At 40.4% G+C, this 18,467-nt stretch overlaps 2 protein-coding genes across 3 annotated transcripts in view; one reads left to right on the forward strand and one right to left on the reverse strand.

The window, feature by feature from the left end:
* The window catches only part of Pdzd8 (PDZ domain containing 8), a 69,051-nt gene extending 60,119 nt beyond the window's left edge, over positions 1-8,932 (forward strand). Inside the window, exon 5 of the mRNA XM_052714351.1 lies at positions 1,228-8,932. Within this exon, the coding sequence (XP_052570311.1) occupies positions 1,228-3,431 (2,204 nt within the window). The 3' untranslated portion in view covers positions 3,432-8,932. The remainder of the gene's footprint in view (positions 1-1,227) is intronic.
* Slc18a2 (solute carrier family 18 member A2) overlaps positions 7,026-18,467 on the reverse strand; it is a 36,620-nt gene continuing 25,178 nt past the window's right edge. For both annotated transcript variants that reach the window (XM_052714352.1, XM_052714353.1), the window contains exons 14-16: positions 16,846-16,965; positions 16,594-16,727; positions 7,026-9,224 (exon numbers count right to left, since the gene is read on the reverse strand). In XM_052714352.1, the coding sequence (XP_052570312.1) occupies positions 9,120-9,224; positions 16,594-16,727; positions 16,846-16,965 (359 nt within the window). In that variant the 3' untranslated portion in view covers positions 7,026-9,119. The remainder of the gene's footprint in view (positions 9,225-16,593; positions 16,728-16,845; positions 16,966-18,467) is intronic.

The following is an 18,467-nucleotide window of genomic DNA, read 5'->3' on the forward strand; positions in this document are numbered from 1 at the left end:
GGATTTACAATAGTTTTAGTAATAGGAGATTAGTAAAAGTGGAAATAAGATTGGCAAAATGTTATGTTTAGGTTCAATAATAGAATTATTTTTGCTGCTTTCTAAATTTCTGAGCATGTTTGAAATATCCTGAAAGATATTTGAAATACCCTGAAAGAAAAATCCAGATTCTAGACTGAGGTGGGCAAACCCTGGTATAGTGACCACCTCCACAAAGTACCTGAGCTGAGATGAAGGCAAGTTTCCCAAAGCACAAATAAAGAGGTGGGATTGGGGTGACACTTTTGTATGCTTACTAGAGCTCATTAGATGATGCTTCACTTGCGCATATGTCAAGCTACCGTGCTTCTGGGACATAGTATTCTTGGATAGAAGTAGTAGAGCTAAGCTAACTTGGTCAGGAAGAGCCCCGTGAGGAAGCTCAGAATTCCACTGGAAAACCTGACAGCATGGCACCAAAGCAGAACAGGTCTGTTGAGACATTGCAGTTAAAAGCTGCTTATGACTGTAGTTGGGGCCAATGGTCAGGAGGGGGAAAATCAGAACACCAAAGGCCAAAGGACCAAAGCTCTGAGTTGGGATTGACAGATGAGGGGACATGGGAGTCTGCTGTCTCCAGGAATGGGTTAAGAGGGCGGTAGCAAGTTGATTTGTAGTCAGGACAAGACAACGTGCATTGTAATCAACTTGTTTAACTATAAAGCAGCTTACCTCTTATTCTTTCATTCTTAAAAAGGTTGATAATCATGTATATGGCTAATCAACAGGATCTGTGGAAGGGTCTGTTATTTATAGTATAGTGTTTTGTTACATTTACTTCAGATTTGGTTTCTAAATTTGTATCATTTGCTTGCAAACCCTGGAGTTATTTGAGAATTTCCTTCAATAAAATGACAGCTTTCCATCATTCAAAGTGTGGTTTATCCTTTATTAAACCTCTTTCAGTGGGTTTCTGCTCACTTCAACCATTCAACTGAGATACACTATTGTTTAAGCCAAGAGAGAATGGGAAGCCATTAGGAATTAGCAGCTGCTCAGGGTTTTTGTATCATCTAGGTAACAGAGTATTTCTAGGGCACCATGCACTGATCAATTCAAAATTTAAGTAAAACTTTTTTGAGGTTTTCTTATTGCTCTTCCAATTATTAAATAATCCTGAGGTAATGACAGTGCAGGCAGGTTTTATTGCAGTAATTTACATGCTTTCCCTTTTGAATCTTAAACCAGGTGTGAAAATCACATCAACACTGCAAGTGCTAAAGCTCATCAAGCAGGCTGGTGACCGAGTCCTGGTGTACTACCAAAGACCTGTTGGGCAGAGTAACCAAGGGGCGGTACTACCGCAAGACAGTTTGGGCCAGTTGGAAGAAAACTTTTTGTCAAGCTCCTGCCAGCCAGGTTATGAAGAGGAAGCTGCTGGGTTGCCAGTGGATACTGAAAATAGAGACCTTGATTCTGAATTTGAAGACTTGGCAAGTGACGTCAGAGTACAAACAGAGCTCAAAGAGGAGGCACAACCATTAAGTCACAGTCCCAAGCGCACTCCAACAACACTTTCTATTAAACCCCTTGGCGCTATATCCCCAGTTTTAAATCGTAAATTAGTTTCAGGAATCCATCCACCACCACAAAAACTTCCATCTAAAGAAGGAAATAAACCATCGGCTCTAAAAACTTCAGAGGCCACAGAAGCAGCACCAGTGTCCAAACCCCAAGGACCCGCTTTCAAACCCCCTGTGCCACCACGGCCACAAGTGAAAATTCCTTTGCCTTCCACTGACACCCCAACTCAGGCAGACCCGGACACTGTTGAAAAACCAGAGAAGGTGCTGCTCCCTCCTCCTCCTGCAGAGAAGCCTGCTGAAAAGCAAGTGAAGAATGTGGATCACGGAGAAGATGTGGCAGCAGGTAAGCAGTCTTCAGCAAAGCAAGAAGTAGTGAAAGATCTTACTTCCGAAAGTTCTGGTCCTCCTAAGGATACTTCAGATGACCATCAGATGTGGGAATCATCAGAGGTTCTTTATCGTAATAAGGTAGGAAAATGGTCAAGAACCAGAGCATCCTGTTTGTTTGACATAGAAGCCTGCCACAGGTACCTGAACATTGCACTGTGGTGCAGGGATCCTTTCAAGTTAGGAGGCCTCATCTGTTTGGGGCATGTTAGTTTAAAACTTGAAGAGGTGGCCTTAGGATGCCTAGCTACATCAAACATGGAATACCTTTCAAAGTTCAGACTGGAAGCCCCTGATCCTAAGGCCATGGTCACTAGAACTGCACTACGCAATCTGAGTATGCAAAAGGGCTTCAATGACAAATTTTGTTTTGGTGACATTACTATTCATTTCAAATATTTGAAGGAAGGAGAACCAGACCACCACATAGTTCCTAATGTAGAGAAAGAAAAAGAACTCCATTTGGTTGAGGAAGTTTCTACACTCCCTAAAGAGGAGCATTTTGTGGGACAGATGAGTTTGTCAGAAAATAAACATAGTTTCCAAGATACTCAGTTCCAAAACCCAACTTGGTGTGATTACTGTAAGAAAAAAGTCTGGACAAAAGCTGCTTCCCAGTGTATGTTCTGTGCTTATGTTTGTCATAAAAAATGTCAAGAAAAGTGTCTAGCTGAGACGCCTCTTTGTGGAGCAACTGAGAGGAGACTAGACCGGACCCTGAAAAACCTCAGGCTGGAAGGACAGGAACCACTTGTGGGCCTTCCTCCTCGTGTTGAGATGGAAGCCAACAAGTCAGTCCATAAAACAACAGGTTTGACAAGGCACATTATTAATACTAGCTCACGTTTACTAAATTTGCGTCAAGTCTCTAAAACTCGCCTTTCTGAACCAGGAACAGATCTTGTGGAACCATCACCAAAGCACACACCCAACACATCAGACAATGAAGGCAGTGACACAGAGGTGTGTGGTCCAAACAGTCCTTCCAAACGAGGACACAGTGCAGGAATAAAGTTAGTGAGAAAGGAAGGTGGGCTGGATGACAGTGTTTTCATTGCAGTTAAAGAAATCGGCCGTGATCTGTATAGAGGCTTGCCCACAGAAGAAAGGATCCAAAAGCTAGAGTTCATGCTGGATAAACTGCAGAATGAAATTGATCAGGAGTTGGAACACAATAATTCCCTTGTTAGAGAAGAAAAAGAAACAACTGATACAAGGAAAAAATCACTTCTTTCTGCTGCTTTGACTAAATCAGGTGAAAGACTACAAGCTCTGACACTTCTGATGATCCACTATAGAGCAGGCATTGAAGATATTGAAACCTTAGAAAGCCTGTCTTTAGACCAGCACTCGAAAAAAATAAACAAGTACACAGATGATACAGAAGAAGACCTTGATAGTGAAATAAGCCAACTGATAGACTCTCAGCCATTCAGCAGCATCTCGGATGACTTGTTTGGCCCATCTGAGTCTGTGTAACAAACTATTTAAACTTTCAAGTGGTTGGGGATAAAATGCGTCTGGAGTGCCACGGGTACAGCCATGTTTCAGTTCTCTCATGGTGCACTTTGGCCTGCTTCTACAGTTACTTGTATAAGAATGAAAAGTTGGTTTCCCAGCAGAAACATGACAAGCTCACCTAATTGGTTGTTTTAGGTTGTGTTTATAGTTAATGGTTTGGGGGTTTATACTTGGAATTGGGTTTTATTAATTTATTTTTAACCTTTTCTAATTATGTAAGCTAACTTTGTGCTTATGTGTGGGTGATGTCTCACTGTCATTTTTCTTTTCATTTTCCTCCTGTTTTTTGAATTAGTGTTAAGTAAGATCCTGTCCAGATTCCTGAAATATTTTCATTCTCATTTTCATCACGGTTATAACAGCAAATTTGTTGCATGCCTAAATTGACAACAGTAATCATTGAAGGAACAGGTTTGAATCTTCTTTCTTCTGTTTTGAGGTTTGTCAGCTGTACTTGCTTGAGGTTTTTGTTATATGGGGTTTGGGGGATTTTTGTTTTATGTTGTTGTTGTTGCCAAATATAAATGAAAGCGGACCCTACAGCTTTAAAATGTTATGCTGATTTAGTTTATATATATATATATATATATATATATATATATATATATATATATATATATATATTGCTTGTTTCTTATGTTTCTGTAATTTTTTTAAAGCTCTTACACAGTTGAAGTATGGTAAAATTATAGTAATTAGCTAGAAGAGGTTGCATTGAATAGAGGATAAATGGAGAATCTAGTTGGTCAAGAATTTTGTAGAGAGGATAACGAGATTTTATTACTGAAGAACAGTAACCAGTAGGATTTTGAAATATCTTCCAAATATTGATGCTTTCCTTTTAAATGGAAGTTATGAACACTCATGATGATTTTTCATCTTTGGTTCTCCCATAGGTTATTTAAAATTTCACAGAACTTGTTCTGAAAATGGCTGCATTGATAACTGGCTTTGTTTGAAAAAATCTAATGTAGGAATATGATATGGAGGGCAATTATACAGAATATGTTTACTACATCATTTGGCATCTTATGGCCTTAAAGGAATGTCAGTCATTCTGAATACTTTAGTAGTTCAGACCATCTTCATTCATTGTAAAGAAAAATAAAAATAGACGGTATACATAGGACTTGGGACTAGTTCTCTAAAAATGAAGGCCTACTGTGGTACTGGGTTCATCTAATGGATGCTGGTAACACACAACTGAGAGAACTATATGAGCTTGACCCCTATTGATCTATCTTTAACCTATAGAATAGGAAAGTGTTTTTCCCTTTTACAATAACTACTATGATAACACATAAACCAACTGAATTTAAAACTATGGAACAGCTCTTTGGCTGCAGGAAAATTCATAGTATAATTGCACCAGGAGTTTAAGGTCAAGCTCTTTAGTGAGCTCTGCAGCCATAGGCAGGTAACAAAGGTCACACAACTTCTCCATCTCCAAAGGTACTTACTCTACCTCATGGGGCTGTTGTGAGAAAAACAGGAGCATAATTGCAAAAGTGCTTTGAACAGTAAAAAGCTGTAAAAGTAAAAGGTATTACTTACATGAGAAAAGCATTGTTGAGTGTAGAAAGTTATTCCAGTTTTAAACTCAGTAGCTAACTCTCATTCCTGTTATTAAGTGAAATATTAGGACACTAGGACACAAACCTTTCTTTGCCAGATTTATAGAAAAGACTGTGTAACCCCCACCCCACCCCTGCCTTTTTACTGTTTATTTAAGCATGCTCACAATTTAAAAGAACACCACAATAGAAGACTTTCCACAAATCCCAGAAGCTAAAATGCTGTTTCACATCTTATGCTTGAAACAATCTGCCTGATGTATAGCCATGTTTCATCTTGTAAACAATAACTTGCCATTGCTACCCTGAGGGTGATGTGTCCATAAGTGGCTGGTGTGTTTATGGATCAAACCATGGAAGTTTTAGTGATGCCCAAGCATGCTCCTGCACTGATTCATTTGAAAGAGCTGTAGAAATAATGCAAAGCTTTAGTTCTAAGAATCTACTCATGCTTTAAAGTATTTATCTCTGTAGAACCACAATCATGGAAAGCTCAACAGTGCTGCTAATTATGTTTGTAAAATATACCTTTAATGTAGTGCAATATTTTTCTATTGGGAGAGACAGTAGAGGCATCACAATTGTACTTTAGAGCAGGGAAGGAGGGGAAACTCCAAATACCCAATAGTAAGGGATAAGGCTTCAGTTTAAAAGATTGTATTATATTACATTACTCATGTAATCTTGCTGCCATGCTATGTTATCAATAGCTAAAATAATAATAAAGACTACCACGGAAAGTAAGAATATCTTCATTTGATGACATCTAAAAACAAAGTGATTGGTTCATCTCTGTGGCATTATTGCCTGGTATAATTTGGCCATGCAGACAAACTAACAATTCACTTTTACTAAACAAAATTGCAAAAGCATTCAAGTTTTTACTGTTGCTTCCTTACCTTTTGAAATAGATATATGGATTTTTTCTAATGCTGTATGGTAATAAGTAGATTATTCTTAGTAAGACCTGTCTCAGGAAAGAAAAAATTAGACTATTTAAAGTGTATTCTCTTCATTGGTATTTAGATGAATGACTGGGTTAGACAAAATGAACAACATTTTAGTATTATTTTGCAATCACAATATGCTATAGTTCTTTTTTATTTATTGTGTTGGTTTTTTGAGATAGTCTCTCTCCATAGGTCTGGCTGTCCTGGAACTCAACAGATACCTGCCTGTCTCTGACTCTGGAGTACTGGGATTAAAAGCATGCTCCACCACATCCAGCTGTGCTATATTTCTTAGTAGCAAACTTCATTCAATAATACTAGAACTTATTTTGTAGATACTTTCTCATTCTAAGAAAAACAAACAGCCTAAAACTTTGAGAGTAAAGTCTATCTAAAAAAATTTAAAGACATTTGAACATATTTGGTATCTAAGACAAGAGAGTTCAAAATTTTAAGTTCTCTAAAGTATAGTTGAAATCACTTCAATTTTTAAAAGCTGTATTATCTTAAGTTCTAAATTGAGGTGATGGTTTTCATTCCCCCCCCCCTAAAAAAGGGGGGATTACCTTCATCCTTTTTGATCCCTTGATATTCCTTAAGTTCTAAATAAAACAGCAAGCCACCCTAATCCTGGAAACTACCATGTGTACGCCATTCAAAATAATCCTAATTTCTAGATCTTCCAGAGCAATTTGTCATTGTTCTGTCAGATGGCTAGGTATTACAGCTCTCTTCATCAGATAATTATCTGTTCATAGCAATTAGAGCAATTTTTGAGTTAAAGTCCAGGGCAACTCACTGTTTTCCCACACTGATAGGATATAACAAGTCATATGTTTCATTTAAAGCAAACAGTGGAACACCAAAGAGGATGGTTCACCCTAGCCTGGAGTAACTTTTGCCTGATGCCTGCAAACACAGAGAATGCTTTTTAATTAAATATCTATAGCCAAAACAGCGTCTATGTATTTTATTCCAACAATAATATTGATGAAATGGTTTATGAAAGAATAAAGGTAGGCACAGCACAGTGTTCAAGAAGGTTTATTAAGTAATGTAGCTAAAGTGCAACCAGTACAGATACACTTAGCAGTCAAAAGAAAGTTGAGTACCCATTGCTACCTCACTAAGACTTTTGAGTCTTGAGTTACTAAGTACAAACAAGAGCCACCTCTACCCTTTAAAAACGTTCCTTTTCTGGTACATGCACAGTATGTTTTAAACACTCTGTTTTCAGGCTTGTGTACTCAAGATATTAGTCATATAAATGTCTTTACTTTCCCCTTAGAAACAAGTTATCTTTTGCTCTCCAAACAGTCCTAAATTTTTTATTGTACCTTTCCCTTGGAGTTGAGTAACTGGCGTGCCTTTGCTGGTCATTCTTACTGAAATAACATCAGCATCAATTACTGTATATGGTATTTTGGGCAAGGAAAACCACAAGCCCTCTCTAACCACATTACTTCTAAAGCTGTCCTGGTGAAGTCTAAGTCCCGCCTTCTGATTTTAGTCATGTGAGAGTTCCTCTAAGGCCATCTTTCAGAATTGCAGACCTGTGTGACTGTCCAGTAGTTTAATGAGTAGAAAGCCTGTTTCTCTCAAACACACCAGACTTCAAATCACCAAGGTCCCACCAAAAGCTTCATAAAGCAAAAGAAGTATTGGCCACTTTCCTAAAGAATATGTAATAGCCAGTAAAGTTGAGGGGTTGTTGTTCTAAAGTTCTCTTAATGTCCAAGGTCACACAAACACAATTCAGCTTAACAAAACTGACAGGTATTTTTTTATGATTTCACAGCTGCAGAATTAACACATACTATTAGAGACATATTCTATACTGTGTTTGTATTCCAGAAGGTTGTAATCTCATACAGAGCAATTATAGATAATGTTCACTAATATTAAGTGGCACACTGAAAAGATACATCAGTGTTGTCATGCTTAGAAAAATTATTCTACCCAGCACACAAGATGATACAGTAACACATACACATTTGTAGATTTTTTTTCTGCTTCAGAAAGGGAAAGTGTCCTGACCACCCTATCTTTAACATAATCATGTTAGACATGAACAGTTTCATTTCTTCATCTTTGTTTGAAATTCTTTTCTACATTGATATGAACAACTTTCAGGAGTCTAAAAAATAACAGCAACTCAAAATTAACAAATCTCTAGAAAAACACTTGGATGACCTGCAAGCAGGTGAAAGATGTAATAGTCTGATTTTTGACATAGCAGCTTGATAGCCTTGTTTCCTTTTCCAAAACATGAACTAGGTTTGATAAATCATACCATGCTTAACCTTGACAATGTATAAAGTACATACTTTATTTTCACCCAATAAGACCATCAAGTATGTATCTTTCAAAGAAAGCAACAATTGGGTTCTTTTCTCTGCTTTGAGAACATTTACTTTTTACTCCTTGTTGGCTTTAATGATTGCTGCCAATGATATGACACAGAAAAGAGAATTTACAACCATCCCTTTCCAGGTGGGTGGTTATAATAGAAAACTAATGCCAGCAAAGGTTTATGAATAAGTCTGAAAGATGGCTGACATATTTTCTTGTTCTCTGCGCTTGAAATGACTAGCTTTTAACTCAAATACATTGATACTAATTACAAGTTAAATAACAACACAGTCAGTGTTGCTACATAACGGCGCTGTCTTACATGATTCTGTTTCTCAGACTTCTAGTTTCTTGTTGGAGAGTCTCAGATAATGTGTGCTTTAAACACTCATTACCAGTATTCAGAAAAAAGATATAAGATTCTTTTTTGTCCAAGTGTTCATGAATGTAAGTTAAAAAATTATATTTGATTTGGATTCAAATATTTATACATTTACAATATACCTATTTCGTCAAAATATATTGTATAATATTTAATAAAATCAAATACATAAAATAAAGTTTTCAACACTATTTATACAAACCCCTAGAAAAGCTGCTTTTTCTTTATAAGGCTGTTGGCAGTCGATCATAACCATGGAAAAGAAAGTATCACCTTTGGTTGTTTTACTCTTTGCCAGGAATGGATGATGTGGCTGAGACAGCTCTGCGCGGGTCACTTCACTGGAAACACTGCTACACGGTTAAGCACTTGGCAGCTTTAGAGTGTCTCAGTCACTTTCAGATTCTCCATCGTCACCGATGGGATATGACTGAACGTTATTCTGAGTGTACATTTTTGTTTTAATGGGGCAGTTGTGGTCCATGAGGATAGCCTGAAAGCAAAATGCAAGTACATTAACTTCTGTTTTGTAAAGATAAGATGGTTTTAACCCACTGCTGCTAAGGGTTACTATTTTGAAAGCAATTGCCATGTCTTGGCCTTGAAGATCTCAAATTCTCCACTTAGTGAAAAGTTTTAGGTAATAGTCAAGAAGTGAAGTGGTCTCTAGGTATAATGTTTTCTTTGTGCCTGTTGGAGGTAGAAGTTGAGTCTTGTGAAAAAAAGGATGGGTGGATTAAATTTAAGAAAAGTTAAACTGAGAGTCTTGTGAAGGGTGGGAGCTGTGGACCCCATTGCATCCAACTTCCATTTTAAGGACTGCCACAACAGGGTACTTCATGAAGATGTTTAAATGGAATTCTTGTTGGAATAGAAGAAAGTCTGAACTGAAATCCACTCTTATTTCCAATTGTGGATCTTGTTCTGATGGTAACCATCTACACAGATTGTTTTACAATATGTTCAGGCCACATTTTGCCTTGGCCTTTTAGATAGTTTCCCAGGTTAAACATTCCAGGGCTTTGTTCACAAATGTTATGTTCAGACCATCTCTCTCCAGATCCTAGCTGTCCTCTTTTAGCACAAATATACACATAAAAGTCCTCTGCCCTTTTTTGTTTCTGAAAATTAAACCAAAAATAAGTATAACTGCAAAAGGAAAACAAAAATGATGCTCTTTTTTTTCCAAAGCACTCTCAATGAGAAGTACTTGTAGTCCTTATTCCTGCTGACAGTGTGCTGAACCAAGCAGTAATCTGATAGATAATACAGCTGGCATCCTGTCAGGAACATGGCTACAAGTAGATGAAAGCCTTAGCCTCACAATAAGCCTAGATGGGAAATTGAGAAAATGGGCACCCAGGCTTAAAGAACTTGACCAAAGTGTATACACCCCCAACCACCAAAATCTACAGATGATCAAGTCTTTTATGTAGAATAGTGTATTTGCATAGACCATATCTCCATGTATATTTCAATTCAGCTTTACAGTACCCAACACAATACAGTGTAAATGAGTAGTGTAACTAGAGGATGATTAAAAATGTACAAATTAGTACAGATAATTGTTTTTAGACATTTTGGATTCAAATTTGTTGAGTCTACAGATCAGAACTGGTGGTAGAGAGCAACAGTGTAGCCATAATGGTGCAGAGGAAGAAGCCCAGGCAGCCCCAAGACAAATTCTACTTTTTTTTAAGCATCCCATGGCAGATGGAGAAATGCAGTGTGCAAGCCACATGAATCAGGTATGTCTTAGTCTCCCTCCTTTATAGGAACCATTCCCCTAAGATGTGTGTGTGTGCACGTGCGCGAGTGTGCACGTACACGCAGTCTGCAAATTTGAGTGGATTAAAATGTTCTGATCCTGCCTGTGGCAGTCTACCTTGGTGTCTGTTAGTTATCCCCAGCTCTTGTCCTGCAGATATGATAAGGCTCCACTCAGTGCTTAACCCTTTTATCATTCCCCAAGAGATTTTCAAATGATCTGCTGTATGACACAAAGATAAGGACTTATGTGACCCTAGTCAGGCTGTCATCTCAAACTGCCAGCTTCAAACTCAGCTCCATTTCCAATTATGCTACTTGCCGAATGAACTGATAATTGTACTTAAAGGGTTTGATTACTAAAATAGTTGAAGCAACAGACACTGTATATTTGAACCATTCTCCCTGTGTTACACAAAGGGATAGCTAAAGGTAATCTCCCCAGATTATGTACCCAAAGATCACTTTGGAGATGGTTTGGGGGTAGAGTGGAGCAGCTTAAAAATGAGATCCCAGGTTCCTATCTTCACAGTGACGGTGCTATTAACAGCCTCCAGCACACTGCCTTGGTTACAATACACTATGTAAGACTATAGCAGTCATCAGCTGACATGGATTTCTAGGGCACCTACTATGTATGTGACCTTACCCTGAAGGTCCTATACCAAACACGTAACTCCAAAGGTATGGACAGGTCCCCCAGGGTCACAGGTGGAGGACTCACTTGAGGTTAAGGGTTAGCAAAAGTTCTGCAGAGGAGATGGGAGCTTAGGTGAATCCTGGAAAATGGGAGGATTTGCAGAAGACAGGTTTAAATGAGCAAATCATAGATTATGGAGGGTAGTAGGTAAAGCACACTAAATCAACATGGCCACCAGAGGTCTTAGGAGGCAATGGAGACACTATTTGGAAAGCTCCACCAAAGCCAGGAGCACCAGGCATGAGCCTTGGCCTTTACTTAGCCCACAGGCAGCAAGGCCACGTCAAAAGGAGTAACCAGCATTGCCTTATTCATAACCACCTTCATTTCTCCACTCACCATTCACTTCTATAGGTAATCTTTAGAACTCCAGGACTGGAACATAGAGTGTATACTCAATAAAAAAATGTTCTGGTGGTTGCTGGGTGTTGTGGCACATACCTTCCATCTCAGCACTCAGGAGGCACGGCAGATGGAGCTCTATAGTTTGATGCCAGCCTGCTTTACAGAGTCCTAGACGAGTCAGGGCTACATAGTGAGACCCTGTCTTAAAAAGCTGCACTGGGATTAGGGAGATAGCTTAATGGGTAAAGAAAGTGCTTGCCTGGCAGGCATGAGGACCTGAGTTCAATCTCTAAAACCCACATTTTAAAAACTCAGGTGTGATGATGCACACTTGTTACCCCTGCATTAGAGAGATGAAACAGCCAACCAGATTCACCTACTTAATGAGCTCTAAGCCAGCAAGAGACTCAAAAACCAAGGTAGATAGCCCCTGAGGAACAACACCCAAAGTTTCCTTGGGCCTCTACATGCATGGGCACTTGAACATGCACACTTCATGTGTGCCCACACATACAGCCATGTACTGCAGGGTTCATTACGACTGATTATTTCTATCATGAAGATATAAGTGATCAGAATTTTTCAATTCAACTGATAGCCTATGTGTTTCAGGTAGCTTTCTTTCATGACTATTGTTTCATGGCTTCTACAACCTAGCTTCATGTCCTCTCCCAAAAGCTTTACTGGGCAGTAGTTTTACTTTTTTTAAAAAAAATTATATACATGGTTAAATATGCCAGATAGTGTGCTGTGAAAAGAGAAGCACACAGCAGAGCAGGTAAGTCCATGAGAGACAAGTGCCCAGTGGCTCATGAAGCAGGCAGAGAATTTAGGCTAGCACTCCAAACACCACTGTGGAACAGAACTGGAGAGAAGAGGAGTTGCCACCAAAGGCACAGCAAAGCCCAGATACATCCAAGCCCCTGCTAAATACCTAGCTCCCATCACTGCACCCAGAGCAAAGCTGGGGTCTCCAAGGTGGTTAAAAAAAAAGACCAAATGAAGCAGAAAAGTAATAAAAATTCGGTGCTCGGCTGATGAATCAGCAAATGCACTTAGAAGGTAGGTGCTCCAATCTCAGGCTTGAGAAGACATGCATTCTAGTAGAAAAGTTTTGTTCCCTGTGTATACTATGTAAGTACCCAGAAAAGGGACAGGGGTCTACAAGTAGATTATAATGTACACCTCATGTATATTCTCATCTGCCACTAGATGCCCCATCTTTTCTTAGCCCATGGACAAGAATCCTTTTTAAGTGTGCTTTATGTGTGATGGGGTGGTGTGCATGCATATGTGAGTAAACTTGCACATGTGTATGGGTGCATGTGTGTGTGTATGCACTTGTAAAGGCCAGAGGTTGAAATTGAATATCTTAATGCTTCACTTTATATATTGAGGAAGTGTCTCTCACTTGAACCCAGAGCTTGCCAATTTGACTAGTATAGCCAGCCAGCTTGTTCCAGTGATCCTCTGCTCTGCCTTCCTTGCTGAAGTTATAGGTGGGCCACCACATCTGCCTGACATTTCCATGGGTGCTGGGGATCTGAATTTGGATCCTCTGTGGCAAGTACTTTTATCTACTGAACTATCTCCTCAGCACTGAACTGGGGTCTAAGAAGGACTTTATACAGCCATACACTTAAAGGTGTCTGCTGTCCACAGTCCACTTCCTTTCCTGCCATGGCAACAGAAACTTGACACATCCTACCTTTAAAAAATAATTCTTTAAATTTGAAAACCAAGACCCATCTCAGAACTCAGCTATCCTCACTCAGGTGTTTTGAGAAGTCAGGGTCCTGTGTCATTGTCATTATGGGGGCAGTTTTCCTCAAATGTCAGTGTTGATGTGCCTTACACGTTTACAGAGACTGAGCAATAGAGGATTTTCCCCTTTGCCTTTATCAGTAACATTATTTTTTAAAGCAGAAATAAGAACGGAAGAAAAGCTGTAGTGCTCACAACCTATTCACAGCCTGCTGTGACTTATAATCCTATAAAACACCATTGCATAGGCCATTACTCTCTCACACAGAGCTGCAGGTTGAGTGCCTGCAGGAAGTACTTAATGAAAGAATTCTTTGCTTGGGGTGGAATGCCTTCTGGCCCCCATGTCTCTGACACTTGGTGGCTCATGATCTTGCATTGAGTGATCAGCACTTGTGTGTGCTGGGGTTTCTCAAGTGGGTGGTGATCTATTCTCCCTTATGGCACACGACCTGCCACAGGCCCCCTTATCGTTAGAGGCTATCGGCTTCCACCCACTTTTCAGATCTGCTTGCACAATCAACAAGCATCAGATGCTAGCACTGTTCCTGTCAAATGGCATTCCTCCAATTATGGACATTAATTATAGACAGACATGCACATCTTAAGATTTAATGATTTCTCTCAATGGGCACTTGTTAAGGATTTTGACATTTTACAGTGAAGTGACTCTGGAAACCTGTAATTCTTACTGCTTTGCCTTTCAGGATTGTCTCCTCCACCTCCAGTATTTTTTTTTTTTTTAATGAACTAAAGCGCTGGTTTAAATGAAGAAAAACTGGCTCTCTTTCTACCATCATTTTTCAAAACACTGTGGTGATTGGCTAGACAAATACTTCCCACCTCCAGCATCTCCTCAGCTAGTCTTCTAACCTCTTTCATTTCCTCTACTAGCTCATGTTGGAAGCCACAGATAGATAACACAACAGCCACTAACGTCTACCGTCTTGGTGCTGGATATCCACCCATCAGAGTCTGAGTAGCAAAAGAAAGCTCTTGCCTTGAAGAGCAAAGATGTTTGGGTGCAACTGGGTGAGTGTTGTTTGAATCTTAGATGGTCTTATAATAAAAAACACAGAGCCAGATATCTAAAAGCTGAAAGATCGGAGAAGCAGAGCAAGCCACAGCCAACCTCACCTCGCCAACTCCTCAGTCAATCCTGTTTCCTCAGACTGAAATCCTCTGAGTCCTCACCTGAAAGGATCTCAGCTGAATTGCTTTAGTTCCTGTTTCCTCATGCCTTATATACCCTTCTCTGCCCTGCCATCACTTCCTGGGATTAAAGGTGTGTGTGCTTCCCAGTATTGGGGTTAAAAGCATGTGCCACCACTGCCTGGCTCTGTTTCCAGTGTGGCCTTGAACTCAAGTGGTAGGATTAAGGATGTATGCCACCATTGTCTGCCCTCTATGTCTAATCTAGTGGCTGGCTCTGTCCTTTGATCCTTAAGGCAAGTTTTATTAGGGTACACAATATATCACCGCAGGTGAGCAGAGTAGAACAGTGCTTTCAATACCGCAGGAAGGGTTCGTGGGTGACGTTGGAGACAGTTACCGCTGAGACTCTCATCTAACTCTCACAACACTCCTGTGAAGTGCTAGCTATCATTTCCCAGTGCAGTAGAGAAAACGGAGAATTGCAGATTCCTGTGGGGAGCCAGCACAGCTGCCCTCAGGCCTGTGCTAGCCCTTCACCGTCCCTAAGAGTCTTAACTCTCTCCTGGGTGACAGAAACATTTACTGATAATTCAATTTCTTTGGTCAAAAAGGTTTGGGAGTAACCTTCATTCAACCTTAATCAAATTATTGATAATGTGGCCACAGAAGGACAGCTTTCCACTGCTGTGTGGAGAGTCTTCTATCCACTCTGAAGGGTCAGCCAAACAGAGGTGCCGCAGAGATGGACACAACCAGGCTGGAAGCAGGAAGTCAGAGAAGGGGTGGTGCTTCCACCCAAGGATCTCCACAGCACCCCTCCTTTCCTAGGAGCCCAGACATGAGAAATGAAGTCTCTAGTTAAATCCTGTATAGTTCAGGGCACATGTCAGTGGCTAGAGACCAATGTAAATGGATAGGTGAATGTAAAATGCCTCAGACAAACAGGTTACACAACCTAAATTTTGGTTCTGTCTGTTTTTAAATTTGCTTTTGGAGGAAACCATCATGAGTAGTACATGTCAGAAAGCACTTCTGTGCTGGACTTAGTGGCACAGGCCTGTAATGCCAGCTACTCCTGGAACTGAAGAGGGAAGATCCTAACCTTTCTGGTCTCCCACAGAGTAAGTTCAAGGCCAACCTGGGCAACTTAATGAGACCCTGTCTCAAGATAAAACATTTTTAAAGGTAAAAAGAGGGCTAGAAATCAATAGTAGAATGCTTTGCCTGACACACACACAAAGCCCTAGATTCAATCGACAATATCAGAGAGAGGAAACCTACAGAAATCTTGTCTGATCTACTCCAAAAGAACACGACAAAGAAGCCTTAGATCTGTCCCTGAACACAACACTACCACTTCCTGTGGGCTTTTCCTTCATCCCTAGTCCAGACAGTCTCCTTTCAGCTAAACAATGCCAGCATCTGATACTTTACGTTAGTCAGGGGCACCACTGCCAGGACAGACGATGAGCAGCAGCAGTGAGCTCTTCTTGTTGGGTAAGGTCAACACCTTAGAAAGGGCACAAGACTTATACATCTCCCACTTCAGATATAGAGCCAATAATTTGAACTTGTTCTAAAAAGAAGAACTTTATTCTCTATAGCTTGCCCATGGCCATGATTCTAGTCATGAAGATAAGAACTAAATATTTCTTTGTGCTCACATCTGTGCCCCAGGGTGTAAATATGATCATCTTTCACAGACTCCTAAAAACATCTCCAGATTCTTATGCCTGGTGAGGACCAAGACACCAACTATCACTGAGTGCTATAAGGATAGAAGAAAAGCAACTGGCACCATATCCTGGGAAGCAGGAGGATTTTCAAGAGCCATAGCCAACTAGATTGAATTTTCCCAGGGTTATATTTGATTGGCAAGAATTATACAATGTTAATCTAAATATGAAAATAATTTTATCCTCCGAATCATGAACACGAAGCTTAAAAGAAACAACTGTGAAAATAACATGAATAAAAGAAGTTACTGTGTTAGTTACTAAAAAGGAACTCTCACTACTTCTGTTTGGAGGCTTTTGTTGGAAAGGAGCAGAAATATTGAATGTAGTAGAATTGAGCTATGCAGAAACTATCCAGATGGCCATACCAAAATGATCAAAAACAGATTTCTTACCATTTTTTCTTCCTTAGCAGGTGGACTTCGAAGAAAAAAGCAGAGGGGAGCAAAAACAATATCAATTATCCCAATAATTGTCATGAGCCAAGGAAAGCCGATTGCCTTTGTGATGGCACCACCAGCAGAGGGACCTTTGGGGAAACAGAAAATCAGCACTTTCTCCAAGTGTCTTATTGTGAGAAAAATGTAAAGATTTCTGTATTTGTAGGAGGTTTTATCTCTCCTGCATTGAGGTAAAGGTTGTCTTACCAATAGCATACCCCATACAAAAGGCCACATCCGCAATGGCATATACACTCCCATAAACAGACACGTGCCGTAGGTCGACCAGGTAACCCATGATAGGCATCATGGAGGAATCCACCATCCCTGTAGATAGTCAAGGACAGTGTATGGAAAAGTGGTATGAAACAGAAGCGGGTTGAATGTAGGGGACTGTGCCCTAAACTCAGTCCATTGCCATCTCTTCCCCTCTGCCATTGCCACTTGCTCATCTGTGACAGACCCCTGACAACAGACCTTTCATTGTGGATAGTAAGCAGAAGGGTTCAGAGAGGAGTGGAATTCAGGTTTCTGAGTCCTTATTAGGTAGCCATTTGTAGGCTGTCTGACCTCACCTTATAATCTCTTGTAATGGGCCATCTTTTGGGTAAGGGGAAGGTACCCAGTCCTCTGGCAACTCACCTATTACTGTTCTCCAAGTGTAGTATATTACAGGCCACTGGAACCTGGCCTACTAGCTGGTGCCTTCCTGATCCACTATTTTTCCAATCACTTTTCCCTTGCCAGTTAGCACACATAACATAATCAATCAACCTCTTTCCCACTTTCCACCCACCTCCAACACCAGGCCTTAGACCATAAGAGTTACCAAGCTGCAAAGTACTCAAGTACTAGAACTCAATGGAGGGTGAGAGAGCATCTCTTCCTGCTCAGAAAACTAAAACCTGAAGAGCTTGGCTCCTTAGTTGGCTAAAACCAACAACAGCTGAGACCAGCGTGACAAGCCGTGGCTTCTTGACTAGCAAAGGACAAAGCTCAGAGAGATCACATGTGTTCAGAGTTCCAGGTGCAAATCCTAGCTTTGAGCATGGTCGTGCCTAGCCTCAGAACACTGCTTCCCCCTGTCTAAATGGGGTGCTTTGAAAGTGGTTTTGGTGACTGAGTGTAGTGAACTCAGAGGGGAGAGGGGAGAAGGGAGAGGGGATGCCTGTGAACACATGCTGAGGGGCTGGTGCACAGCAGCAGGTGGATGAGAGAAATGACTCTCATTTGTTTAGTATTTGTGATCATCTGATGTGTGCGGCCTGCTGCAGAGAAAGAGTGGAGCAAATCCTGAGAGGTGGATGTTAAGCACAGAGTTGAAGAATGAATTACAGCGGGACTGGTATAGAGGTCCCTGAGGAGGCATAAGATGCCAGGGCTGCCCAACCTCCTCTAGAGGGTTAGAAGATAGCCCGTTCATTCTTTCTGCTATACCACTCTAAGACCAAATTCCTGACACTACTGTGTAACAGATTTGGCCTTTACTTTTATCATGTTAATCAGTATTTTATAAGTGAGAAACAAAAGCATACCATTAGTCCAGACTTTCCCTAATGTTTTATTTTCCTTTGCCTCTGAAAATCCCTGCAGTGCACAGCATGGTACCTCACCAGTCTATATTTTCTTTACCAAGCCTCATAAGAAAAGCCCATGGGAAGTCTGTCCCTAGCCACATTTGGGAAGGTCTGCTCTTATATGTGAACTAACTTGAATGTGCTACAGATGAGGAGGCGTGAGTTTGCTGGAGTACGGCAGTGAAGCATCAGTCTGCTTCTGCCAACACTACCTGACTTTCAACAAGCATCTTCGTGAATCTAGACTATGGG

Source organism: Peromyscus californicus, unplaced genomic scaffold (genome assembly GCF_007827085.1).
Source record: "Peromyscus californicus insignis strain IS unplaced genomic scaffold, ASM782708v3 Scaffold_4__1_contigs__length_199733344, whole genome shotgun sequence".
Taxonomy (NCBI): Eukaryota; Metazoa; Chordata; class Mammalia; order Rodentia; family Cricetidae; genus Peromyscus; species Peromyscus californicus.